Source organism: Petaurus breviceps, unplaced genomic scaffold (genome assembly GCF_028583685.1).
Source record: "Petaurus breviceps papuanus isolate PSGF00001 unplaced genomic scaffold, PetGlider_PUasm1.0 90895, whole genome shotgun sequence".
Lineage (NCBI taxonomy): Eukaryota > Metazoa > Chordata > Mammalia > Diprotodontia > Petauridae > Petaurus > Petaurus breviceps.
In genome coordinates, this window is record NW_027187372.1 from 3,429,410 (window position 1) to 3,442,649 (window position 13,240).

General features: G+C 41.0%; 1 protein-coding gene across 6 annotated transcripts in view; it reads left to right on the top strand.

Moving 5' to 3' along the window:
* Positions 1-1,062: 1,062 nt before the first annotated feature.
* SMG7 (SMG7 nonsense mediated mRNA decay factor) overlaps positions 1,063-13,240 on the top strand; it is a 99,617-nt gene continuing 87,439 nt past the window's right edge. For 2 of the 6 annotated variants that reach the window (XM_069074399.1, XM_069074401.1), the window contains exon 1: positions 1,068-1,243. Coding sequence is in view for 1 of the 6 variants with exons in the window: in XM_069074400.1 (XP_068930501.1) it covers positions 1,215-1,243 (29 nt within the window). In the remaining 5 variants the exon portion in view is untranslated. Of the gene's footprint in view, positions 1,244-13,240 lie in introns of all 6 variants that reach the window. The other 4 variants (XM_069074398.1, XM_069074402.1, XM_069074400.1 and 1 more) reach the window with 3 other exon arrangements.

The window sequence follows — 13,240 nt, forward strand, 5'->3', positions numbered from 1 at the left end:
CCCGGCCCCGGCTCCAGGGGCAGCTCCACGTGCCGGACCGCTTCCGCCTCCCCTCCGCACCCCTCGAACCGCAGCCGCGCAGGGTTCCCGCCTCCCTCAGGCCGGCTCGGGGAAGCCCTCGGTCTTCCCCGGAGCCGCTGCCGCCTCGCCCCGCCCCCGCCCCCCCTGCGGGTTCTTCGAGGACTAGGCGGTCGCCTGGCCTCGGAGAGAAGTCGGGGACGTCAAGCAGGGGGATTCCCGAGGGACCGACCCCCTAGACAAGGCCGCAGGACTCGGGAAAAGCCGAGGGCAGCCCCAGGCTTTCCCCCTCACCCCCCCGAACCAGTTCGCCGCGGGAAAGGTCCCCCTCTCCCCCCTCTTCGCCTCCCCACACACTGGTTACCATGGCAATACAACCGCAGCCGCGTGTCGCCATGGCAGCCGCTCCTCCAATCCCATTGGTTTCGTTTCCTTTCCAGCCGGGCTCCCCACCCCCTATAACAGTCCCTCCGCGTGCAGGGGGAGGGGCCGGAGAGAAGAGGAGGAGGGGTCCCTCGCGTCACTCCCTAGCGCGCGAGGGGAAGAATAGCGTGGGGGACCGGCGGACGGAACTGTAGGAAGAAGAGGCGGCGTTTCCGGTGGGGAAGACTGGGGGAGTGGAAATAGGAAGCAAGGTTGGGCTTCGGAAAAGATAAAGACGGGGGAAGGTTTTGAGTGTAACTCCAGTCTGTTTCGGGTTCGATGTTCCCGGAGCGGCTGGAGTTGCCCCTTCCCGCTGGAAGCGGGAAGAGGACAAAACCTAAGGTGATCAAGCGCCACTAGCTGCCGCTGAGAAGCCGCAACTGCGGTACACGCCCCGGACACCCCCGAAGTCTCTCCAGAAAGCCGGAAATCAGGCGGTGGGACCGGTGCGGCCGAAGTCTCGCGAGAGCAGCTCCCTCCGATTTCCTTCCTTTCTCCCAGTCCTCCCGCCCCCTTCCGAGGACCCTCCCCCCTCCCCCTTCTGGGTCGTAGTGTCCCTGCGCCCCAAGGGCCGGAGCGGCAGCTACAGCAGCTTCACCCGCTCCCTCCCCCACCCCCCCCTCACCGCCTCACTTACCCCCCCTCCCGCCGGGCGAGGAGGAGCCGGAGGAGAGGAAGATGGCGGCGGCCGCCAGCACCAGCGGTACCGCGGGGCCGCTCCGAGGAGCCTGAGAGACCCACGGACGCTTCGCGGGGAGACGCGGCGGCGGAGGATGAGCCTGCAGAGCGCGCAGTATCTCCGGTGAGAGCCGGGGCTGGGCACCCGCCCGGAGGAAGCCGCTGGGGGGATGGGGAGTCCCTGTGTGGGGCTGGGGGAGCCCCGACCAGCCCCCCTGGGGGGTGGGGGCCCCCGGGGAAGGCGGAGGCTGCGGCGACTCGGGGGGTCGAGGGGACTCCGACCGGTCCCGGCCGGGGCGGGGAGCCGGTGAGATCGGGGGGACCCGCCCGAGGAGGGGCGCCCCGGATGGGAATCCGCACACCTGGAGAAGGGGGCTTCTTGGAGGAACGGATAACTGAGGGGGAGGGGGGTCCCTAGCGAGGCAGACTCGGTGGGCTCGGGAGGCCAGGCGGCTTCGGTGGCCGCGGGTCGGAGAGTCCGGGGCAGACCTCAGGGTCACCGGAATCACACAGAGATGGCCAGGTCGTGGAGGAGTCGGTGTGTGGCTGCTAGATGGAGTATGAGGAACTTGGGCTGCTTAGGTAGAGTGACGTATGGGGGGGATAAAAGGGGGTGGGGTCTAGCACGCTTCCTCGGGAAAGGAAGATGCCGAAAAAAGGTGGGTGGCCCTTGGTGGCGCTTGACGGGAGTCGGGCAGACCACGACTTGTAAACTTGGAGGCTTCTCCGGCTCTCGCACCAAGTACTTTGCACTCAGGTGATTAACGTTCGCTGAATTGAGTGGGTGGGTGCCGGGACCAGAGACGTAGGTGCCGCGGGAGGGCGACGGGGAGCTTCGATGGTGGAGGAAGCGAAGCGAGTGTCTGAGCCAGGCTGTGGGACCGGAATGTGGACCCGGGGGCAGCCTTGACCACCGCTGATGGGGAAGTGAGCGCTCTGCAGAGGGAGGGTCCGCATTCCCACGGGCCTCCCGGGCTGAGCGGCAGTCACCCAGGGCCAGGCCGGGGGGAGGTGGGGAGGAAGGATGGTCCTGTGCTTTCTGGAAAAGGGAGGACTGACAGGCTGGAACCGAGGAGCGCCGCCGGAGCTCGGCGAAGTAGAGGTTGGTGCTGTGGGGGAGGGTCACGGATCGGCTCCGACTGGAACTTGTGAGGGAAGTTGTTCTGGCTGATTTGGATCCATCTGAAGGGGCTATCAAAAATAACTTCTCAGAGCTGAATGGGACCTTGGATATCGTCTAACTCACTCCTTCATTTTACAGATGAGAAAACTGAGGCCCAGAGTGACTTGACCCCAAGGTCACACGCACTTAAGTAAATTGCAGAGCCAGGATCCAAACTCAGGCCTTCTGATTTGAAATTTTATACTACTCCGTTGTGTTTGAAGATGCAGAATGACTGTTCAGTAATGCAAGATGAAAAACACAGAGGTTATACAGAAATGGTAGTACTTGGGCACATAAGTACTATGGAAGTTACCTGATTAAATAGTTGCTTTTTGTGTCTACAGAAAAAACCCCCCCTTTTTTTTTCTGTTCTGGTATTACACCGTGATTGGAAGCCAAGAATGTTTCTGGGAGGACCGAATTTTAAGGTGCAATATAATGTCTTGGTGCATTTGGACACCCTGGGCATCTTAAGCTATTACTGGAATATAAAATGGTTTTACACACTGACATATTTTAAAAAATTCTTCTTTTACATTTGTTTATCTTCTGGCATTTTGAAGGAGTAAGTAACAGTTCTTGTGTGGTGGGTTCAATAATAGTTGGATTTGGGATTGTTTTAGTTCTTTGAAGAAGTTAGAAGTAGAATGGAGTTCCTATAGGCAAAAGAATAGCAATGGTGGGTAGGGGTCAGGAAGACCTGGGCTCAAATTCTGCTTTACTGTAGGACTGGTTAAGTCATTTATTTCTATCTTTTTCCTGGTGTAAAAATGAAGGAGTTAGATTAGATGAATAAGATCCTTGCTGTTTTTAAATCTGTGATCCTGAACTGGCTAAATACATGTAAAAAATAGAGGATGACAAGAACTAGATTTTGATGAAGAGTGAATTTAGTGGAAAGGGCATTAGATTTAGGAGTCTAGAGATCTGTATTCTAATCCAAGGCCTCCCTGGGTTTTATAGTTTATCCGGTAAATGAGCATATTGAACTAAATGACCTCTTAAAACACTTTCAAGCTCTGTGAATTATGTGTAACATCTTATCAAGTAGATGGGCTGAATCTGTGATGGCCTTTGAAAGATAATTCCTCAATCTCATGCCTCTTTCCTAACCAAATAAAGCAGATTGGTATTGGATTTGAGAGATTGATGTTACAAGATGATTGAAGAAAGGACATCGTGCTTGTACTTTGAGCTTTTTCATCCAAAGGTAGATAGGGAGAATCTTCAGGAAAGTATTTTCTTCCGACTTCTCATAGGTTCACAAAAAGGTGATGCTAGATACTGCTGAATGTGTTTGAGGGTGTGGAGGTCATTCTCCATGACCTTGATTACTGGAGCAGAAGTTCTGTTGCCTACTTTTATCCTTGGTAGAGGAACTGTGACTGGGCAATTTTAAAATTGCTTAGCTACTGATCTTTGTGTAGACTTTCACTACAATTGAATTTTAATTAAAAAAAACTAGGACCTCTTGACTTTGGTGTGGTAGAATGTAGAGACTTCCGAGTGAAACAGCTTGTTTTGGAAGTCTCCTGAATGAAGATAAGATGTGGGAGGCCTTTAGGGTAAAGAGTGGGAGGGAATTTAAATATCAGTAGGGGACAATACATAAGCATTTAGCTGTCTTGAGTAAAAAGATAAAGGGGAGGAGCAGATCTCAAATACTTTGAAAAGATTATTTTATGTGGACCAGAAGAGGTAGTGCCTATAATAAACCTGGATAGAGTGGGGGTGTTGGGGTCAGATCCTATGAAATAGTTATCAGAATTACTCTCTGAAGGCTTTAAATTGAGGTATGAGGTTTTTGGAAATGTGTTCTTATGCTGAATAAAAAAAAGGATGTAGGGAATGATTCCTTAGTTGGATTGAAGTAACACATTTAAAAATATAAGTGAATTTTCTTCTTGGACTCAAGACACATTGGAAAGAGGCATTTCAAAGGTCATTGTTACAGTAGGCCAAAGAGAAAAAGGTAGGATGAATTGGGATGGGTTACTAGTAATTTGGGTGGTTTACCACCCTTTAGGGGATGGCAGTACTCTTTACTAAGTTAAAAGGATTACTCTCATAGAAGAATAGATTCATATAAATAATTTACATTGTTAAGTAGGAAAGGGGAGGAATTCTGCATGCATATTACCACATCGGAATTTATTAAAATTGAATTTGGAGATGATTGTAGATAGAATGAGTGTATGTTAAAGCTTATAATAAAAAGAGAAAGCAACCAGTGGTACCTGAGGCACCTATAGTTTACATTCTGTCAGGGTTGCACTCTTGAAAGTCTCTAGACTTTCTCAAGCTTGTGCCTTTGAGGACATTACCTTCCCCCACTCTCCCTCACCTTAGCTTTTCACTTTCACTTTATGTTAGTGTAAAATCCTTGTGGTCCGGGACTGTCTTTTTGTATGTATTCTCTCCATTTAACCAGGTACCTAGTAAGTGCTTAATAAATGCTGGTTAACTTGAAATAAAATAATAAGGTATACATTTGGGAGTTTTATTGCAGAAAGAGGGGAGAAAAAGGAATCAAGTTTGAGGGAAGACCTAACCAGTGTTAAAGAAAGGAGGGAGAGGGGAACTCTGTAGGGGTAGGGTGGGTTCTAGGCCCTTTAAGAAGGGGATGTTTTGTTTATTCATTTAACATTAATAGCATTTATTAAGTGTTGTAATGGGAAACACATATGATGTCTCTAGCAACTCAAGGAAATGTCCTTCTGCAACTGCGCAACTGGGCTTAGTGGTAAATTTTGCTCTTGAGACATATATGGTACTTGATTTGCAGGTGGTTTGGTGTTTTGTTTTTGTTTTCCCAAGCACTGGTGCCCCTTCCCTTCTCCCCCTGCCCCCTTCTTCCCTAGAATATGCTTTAATCAAGGTCCAATGGATGTTGCTTGAAGTTAATAGGCTACACTTGCATTTGGTTCCCTTATAAGCCTTTTGTTGTAGTAGGATTTAACCTTTATCTAGAGGGAAAAACAACATTATGGACTTGGAGAATGAAGAAGTGTGGTTATTTTATTTTGTAAGGAGAGAGGTTGAGAAAGTACCTAAAAGGGAACATTGAAGGGAGTATTACTACAGATGTTTAGTGAGAGAAGGAAGGAAAATCTGTTGAGCATGGGAAAGTATAAAGAAAATAAAGTGTAACTAACTCCCAGGAGGGGCAGAGCTATGAGTGAGCTGAGTCAGTGAAAAAAAGTTGGAATTAACATCTTGGAGTGAACATCAGAGATCTTTATTGGGAAAACTTCTTGGCGTAGAGTCCATTGTGTAACTTAAAGTGGCATTACTTACCTTTTGGTTCGAAGTTGTCTTCAAAGTTGTGTATTTCCTGTCCTAAACCTACTGCATGTCTTTTTTTTTTTTTTAAACAACTGTTAGTTGCTACCTTAGGAGGCATGAAGGAATTGAGTTTTCTTTACTGATGTCTGTATTGGCAGGTCTGAACCAGTTAGCTCAGCAAGATCATAATGAATCCAAGTTTGAGGTTTTCATTGAGTTCTCAAATTTGTCTAAAGTAAAAACTGCTTCATGGACTATATCACCAATCCCAAATAACCTTCTCAAGATTCCTATTATCACTTCTTGGAACCAACTATAAGTTCCTCAGTATAGTCTTTCAGGTGGAATGGAGAACTCTTTAAGTAATTGTCTCTTTTGATGAGTCAGTAGATACATGATTTATGATAGTTCAGCATGTTTTCATGAAATATTTTGCAACTAAAGGTTGTATTTTTAGGCACACACAAGCAGACTTAGTTTGTGTTAAATTTTGAAAATAGAGGCTAAACGACCACAGATTTTCCAGTTTTAGAGCTAGAAGGGATCTTGGAAGTTGTCTAGTCCAGTTCCTTCATTTTATGGATGGAATGAATACTTAGCCAAGTTACTTGAGTAGGCTATAGGTCAGTTAACCTCTTTGTCTCACCTCTGCCACTTTACTACACAAGTTCTTAAGGCTCCAAATCCAGGACTAAACTTTCCACTAAACTTTCTTTTTTTTTTTTCCAAATCCAGGACTAAACTTTCCACTAAGCCAACCACTAGCATAGGGAGGAGGCATGCGGACTCCATAATTCTTTCTCTGGATGTGGATAGCCTTTTTGGACTTTCTTTTTAGGTTACATTTTAATGGCTTTAAATAGCTCTACCTTAAAGCTATATAGCCAACTTTCTGCATGGGCTCTCCTCAGAGCTTATATATATATATATATATATATATATATATATAGCTTATAATGCTCTTCCATTACATTCCAAGAGCAGAGGGCTTCCCATGGGCCTTAATCCTAACTATTTGAACAAAGGTAATACATTTAATAAATACCCTTGAATCTATCTAACCTTTCCTACCTGTCAATGCTCAACTCCAGTTTTACTCCCTTCACTATGGTTTCATGGTGAGAAGCCATTTTCTGATGACTTCTCACTCTTTCCCACAGGAGGTCCTTTTCTAAAACATAATAAAACATGGTTTCTACCCCCAACAAAAGAGGTGTTGTTTTCTTCTTTCTTATCCCATGTCCACCGAGTCCTTTAGATTTTTCTTAATTATATTTTAAAAAATTTTCTTCCCTTTCCCAGTGTATCATGCTTTGCTTCACATTTGGACTGCTGCATTTCCTAATGTTTGCTGTGTTGTAGTTTTTTTTTTTCCTTTAGTCCCATTTCACCTCACTCCCCCATCAATCCTATCTATTAATGCCTATCTACCTTCTTAAAGTGCTACCTAACACATGGCAGCCTTCAGTGCCATTTTGTTAATTAATTTAGAATAAAATATAAATTCCTTAGCTTCATATTGAAGGCACTCTAGAATATGATCTTTATAGCTCTGTCCAGTCAATAATTCCCTTCTGCAAACCATCCACTTTGGTTAAATTGTTTTACAGATTGTCTCCTAAACAGGTTAAGCCTTTTCTTGATTCTGTACCCTTTGCCCATGCCCTTTTCCTCCCTCAAATGTCTTCTTTCTTTTACTGCATTTTATGGCTGTTACCCTGTGTGTTAGATTTTTTTAAAAGTATCTGGCCTGTCTTCCTAACTGAATTATAAGCGACTTGAGGACAGGACCCATGTCTCTAGCACCTAGCAGTTTTTTCAGTTAAAACTTGATAAAATTGTTTTATGCTTTTTGCTTGATGTACAGAGCTTTCCAGTAGAATGTATACTTGAGTCAGGGACTGGCATCTCCCTTGAGTACTTGTATCCCTAGTGCCTCCTACAGTGTACAACACAGTGGACGCTGAATAAATATTTGTTGGTTGATTTCTAATCTATCTCCTCCCTCCCCATATGAACTCTGTCTGGTAAAAAGAAAAAGACTAAGCAGATGTATCATTATACAGACCCTGCAAATGATAGTAGCCCAGTGCCTGGCATAAGTGCTTGTTAACTTGACAGCAAAGAAGGGAAGTTATTATGTCTTCTGGGTCTAAGATCAGGCTTTTGTTCTTGTTCAGATTTTTTTTAGTATTTTCACATATCATCATACTTAATATTGTGCATATTGTTCCCCTGGGTCTGGCACAGTGTTCTGAATTGGGTGTCAGACTCTTTTTAATGGTGATAGAAAAGAATTTGAGAATGATGATCTATTAAACAAATTTCATTTTAATGTTATCTAATTTTAGCATAATAAAATTCCTTTTGTAAAACTACCCCTTCACTTTAATGATGGGCTCCTACTATCTAGTTCCAGAATATAAACAGACTGATCAAATAGTTCATTTATTATTATTCAGTCATTTCACTCATGTTTGTTTCTTTGTGATGCCATTTGGGGTTTTCTTAGAGATACTGGAGTGATTTTCCCTTTCCTTTACCTGCTCATTTTACAGATGAGGAAAGTGAGGTGAACAGGAGTAAATGACTTGCCCAAGGTACATAGTTGGGAAGTGTCTCAAACCAGATTTAACTCAGGAAAAGGAGTCTCCAAGCCCAGCACTCTGTCCACTGCGCCACCTAGCTGCCCTAAATAGTATATACATGTTAGTAAATACAAACTGCTTAAGTGTTATTTTTATTTATGGATCCCGTGCCTAGCATAGTTTCTAATGCATAATTTAGGTACTTGATATATTTTAATTGAATTGATATAATTAGTGTCTAGAGACTTGAATAAAATTTTGTAGCTTAAAGGGGAGTATCTATGACTAGAAATGCTAATTATATCAGATGTTTTAGTCAACATTGTTTTCGGAAGTCTCCATTCAAGTTATCATCTTGCCCAGATGAAAATATGGTGCCTAAGGTATGTTTGATGAATCAAAATTATTTTGATTAATCCATTTCCTATTTTATGTATTTTGGGAGTCTTGCTTTCTTTTTTAATATACTTGGCTATTAATCTTTCAAGAGTAAATTTTTTTTTTACATTTGATTGATAGCTGGTGTTTCTAGCTTGGGGAATGAAATAAGAAATAAGTGATAAGAAATTTTTGTAATACCTTTCATCACACCTTTTAACCAAGTATAAAGTCCTGAAAGCCCCTTTTTACTTTACCTACTTTTGAAATCCAACTACTCAGGTAAAAATACTGTCTTTAAAAAGAAATGAAAACGAAACTGCTTGGGACATTAGAGAATAATTTAAAACAGGAAGTGATGTGTCACTGCATATAAAATTCTAGGGAGAATTGAGCAGAATAACTTCACTAGAACATATATGTAACTACAGTATAGTATAGCATAGTGTATAGTATAATTCAGTATGAAGTAATAAAATAGAAAGAGTGTGTGTAGGTGTACGGAGAGTGAGCTTTAAGAACTTAGAAGTTGACTAGGATGATAGTATTAGGACAGAAGTTTTTTTCTGTTTAGATGCAATTTGAAGAAATGATCATTTCATTTAACTATTCTTTGGATTTATCTCATGGAAGAAATAGCCTCTAGATTGTTTATATTTTTTATTGTGTAGCAATTTTTGTGAGAATAGTATTTGTCTCCCTACAGTCTTTCCTCTAAAGTGATATCATAAAGAAGTCTATCAAGTCTATCAGCTATCTCAGTAAACATTTATTAAGTGTCTGCTCTGTGCCAGGTACTGTGCTAAGTGCTGGGGATTTAAAAAAAAAAGACAAAAGACAGTCCACTTCTTGGAGGAGCTTACAGTCCAGTATGGAAGCTGACATGCAAACAAATGTATACAAAGCAAGCTATATACAAGTTAAATAGGAAATAATTAATAGAGAGAAGAGCTGATATTTTTATGGTGCCTGTTCTGTGCTGGCGATGTACTAAGCACGTTACAATTATTTTATCCTGCGAGGTAGGTACTGTTATTATTCCACATTTTACAATGAGGCAGACAGGCTAAGTGATCTACCCAGGGTCACACAGTTAGGAGGTGTCTGAAGCCAATTTTTAACTCAGATCTTCCTGATTCCAGGCCCAGTACTCTGTGCACTATACCACCATGCTGCCCCTATAAAGTTAAAAGATAGTATATTTTAACAGCTAGAGTAGTCTGATGGAGCATATGACTTATGGACTAACATCTTTTTGCAGAAATTTCATCGTCTTGAAAATTTAATCTTGGTTTTTAATATAATAATAAGGCATCTAGGTGACAGTGGATAGAGCATTGGGCCTAGAGTCAAGAAGACCCTAGTTCAAATCAGGCTTCAGACACTGGTTATGTCACCCTGGGCAAGTCACTTAACCTCTATTTACTTTATGTCCTCAACATAAAATGGGGTTAATAGCATCACCAACTCTCAGGTTTGTTGGTTTTGTTTTTTTTTTGGTGTGAGGATCAAATGAAATAATATTTGTAAAGCCCTTACTTAGTACAGTGCCTGGCACATAATAGGTACTATATAAATGCTTTTCCCCTTCCTTTCTCCCTCTCTCAGGTTTTGTGTGTGTGTGGTTTTTTGTTTTTGCTTTTTGGAGGACAATTGGGGTTGACTTGCCCAAGGTCACATGGCTAGTAAGTGTTAAGTGTCTGAGCCCAGATTTGAACTCAGGTCCTCCTGACTTCAGGGTCAGTGCTCTATTCGCTGTGCCACCTAGTCATCCCCATGTTTCATTTTTTAAACGGTTTATTGTATCCTTTTGTTTTTACAGCACTCTCATTTTCAGCTATCTTCCTCCCCTTCCCCTTCCCAGAGAGCCATGTCTTAAAACAAAGAATAAAATAGAAAAGGGGTGGGAGGGTGGGAAGCAGGTTAGCAGAACTGAATCTGACAGTATAGGCAGCATTCTGCATTCATATTCCTCAACTCTACCAGGAAAGGAGTGAGACAGGAAAATTTTTTCCTCTTCTGAGATCAAGTTAGAGGATTATGATTATACAGCATTATTTTACTTGTCATCATTTCCATTTCCATTATTGTCATTATATATATATATTTATTTTTTTTCCAGGTTTTGTTTACTTGACTTTGTATCAGTTCATATACATTCTTATGCTTTTCTGTATTCTTCTTATCCATCATATATGGTACAGTGATCTTGCATTACATACATGTATCATGATTTGTTTATACATTTCCCGATTGATGGACATCTACTATTTCCAATTCTTTGCTACTACAATAGGTGTTGCTGTAAGAATTTTGGCATATATGGGATCTTCCTGTTTTTTTGATGTATATATATTGATGTATATTTCCTGTCCTTTGATGTATATATGCCTAGCAATGTGTCAGGTTATGTATATTTTAGTCATAGTATGCTTTCAGATTGTTTTTTTAGACCAAATTTTTGACCAAATCATAGTTTCAATAACTATTAGTGTTCTGGTCTCGTTTAATAAATACTTATTTTTTGAATGAACAAATGAATTTAACCACCATGATGATAATGATTCTGCTTTGGTTCCTCTTATGTAGTGGGGCTCTCTATGGCCAGAGGCTCTTTTATATTCTCGACTCTAAAGATAGAGAATGCACCTTCTTAGCTCATCTGAATAATAGGTAAAAGTGTACTTATACCAGCTACAACCTCTAGAGAGTATTGTGAGGAAAACACTTTGTCAAAGCAACTTAGTATAATGGAAAGACTTGGATTCAAAATATGGAGATCCGAGTTTGAATTCTGCTTCCCAGCCTAGGGGCAAGTCATGTCACTTCTATGAACCTCACTTTCCTCATAGATATTTTAGACTGCCTACCTCCTAGAGCCATTTTGAGGAAAGTGCTCTCTAACCCTGGAAAGCATTATGTAAATGTATGTTACTGCCTTGTACAAGTCTTTCCACCAATTGCAACATTGTCTATTCCCAAAATTTACCATTTTCCAAAATTTGCTGAGCAAGAGGTAAAAATTCAATGTTTTGTATTTCTCATTAGTGATAGAGAATGTGGTTGTAAATGGGTTACAATTCTTTTGAGAAATTTTTTTCTATGCTTTTACCAGCTTATTCATTGGAGAATGGCTTTTGGTCATATGTATGTGTGCATATATATATGTATGCATATTTGTATATGTGTATATTTGCATTAGTTCCCTGTATATCTTAGAACTCAGATCCTTATCAGAGAAAAGTGATATAAAAACTGTTTTCCCAACTGATGACTTTCCTTCTTAACCTTCTTATTCTAGGTGCATTGATTTTATTCATTCAAAAACCATTTCAACCATATGTAATCTACATGACTTGTTTATTTTTTCAGTGGTCTCTGTTCCTTGTTTGATTAAGAAATCTTCATCTAAACTGGCTATGTAACCTTGAGCAAGTTACTTAGCCCCAATTGCTTTAAAAAAAAAAAAGAAATCTTCATCTAGTTCTAGCTATGAAAGCTTAGATGATCTGGTTCTCTTAATTTTACAGATGAGGAGGAAAGTGAAGCAAACAGGGTTAAGTGACCTGCCCAGGATCACACAACTAGTAAGTGTCTAAGGCCACATTTGAACTCAGAACTTCTTGATTGCAGGTCCAATACTATCTGCTGTGCCATCCAACTCCCCATTTAACTTAGGTCACATCTCCAGTTTGAGCTTATTGTAATATGTGACATAAGGTGTTGATCTAAACCTAATTTATGCCAAAGTGCTGTTTAATTTTTCCAAGAGATTTTATCAGAACAGAGTAAAAAAGTAGCTTAATTGTTTTTTGTAAAATCCTGAACTTAACGAACACTCCTAAACAAAATGGAATTGAAACACCAAACAAAATGGGTGTTTCTATACATATAGAACAGAAAAAGTATTGTATATGAAAATGTCTGTCATAGCTACCATCTCTCTTAGTTTATATAGTAATTTTAGGTTTTTGTGAAGAAATAATTTTGAATGACTTTTGAAGGGGTAGGAGAGAGTTACTATTTATTATACTACATTGAGGGAGCAATAATAGTTGGTAATGTTGAATTTAAGTATATAGACTGCTTGGAAATCTTGTGTGGTGGTTTTTGAAGTAAGTTATCTTAAATTTATATCATGTACCATTAAAAACCTAGTTCTGTAATTTGATCTTATGGGTTTACAGTTCTTCAGTAAGCCCTGCTTACTTTAAATAATGAAATTGTTGCCACTCAAGTTCAAAAGAATACTCAGAAGATTATAAAAATTCTTTCAAATAATGAGTAGTTTCAATATAACTTTCGTTTTAATAGGAAAGTGTAGGTTCTTTTTAAAAAACATAACTCATAAGTACTTCCATGTTGTGACAGTGCTACATAATAAAACAGGAAAGAAAATTTTTAACAAAATGTATTGAACCAAATTGTTTCATAATGTTAAAAAATATCTTAACTATCTGTTATGTGACATCACTTCATTTCTTTCCATTGTACTAAGAGGTGGTACCACTGACTCTGCATGCATAGGAGGATGACATATAAAATGTCAGGTAACATTTTAGGACATTTTTTTGAAAGTTTAATTAAAAATATGTTTTTGCATTCAATATGGATTTAGAGATTTATGTTTTATAAGATCATAGTAGTCATGGATATTCCTATGTCCTTCAAAAATAAATTTATCTCCCTGATTCTGGAGGAAATA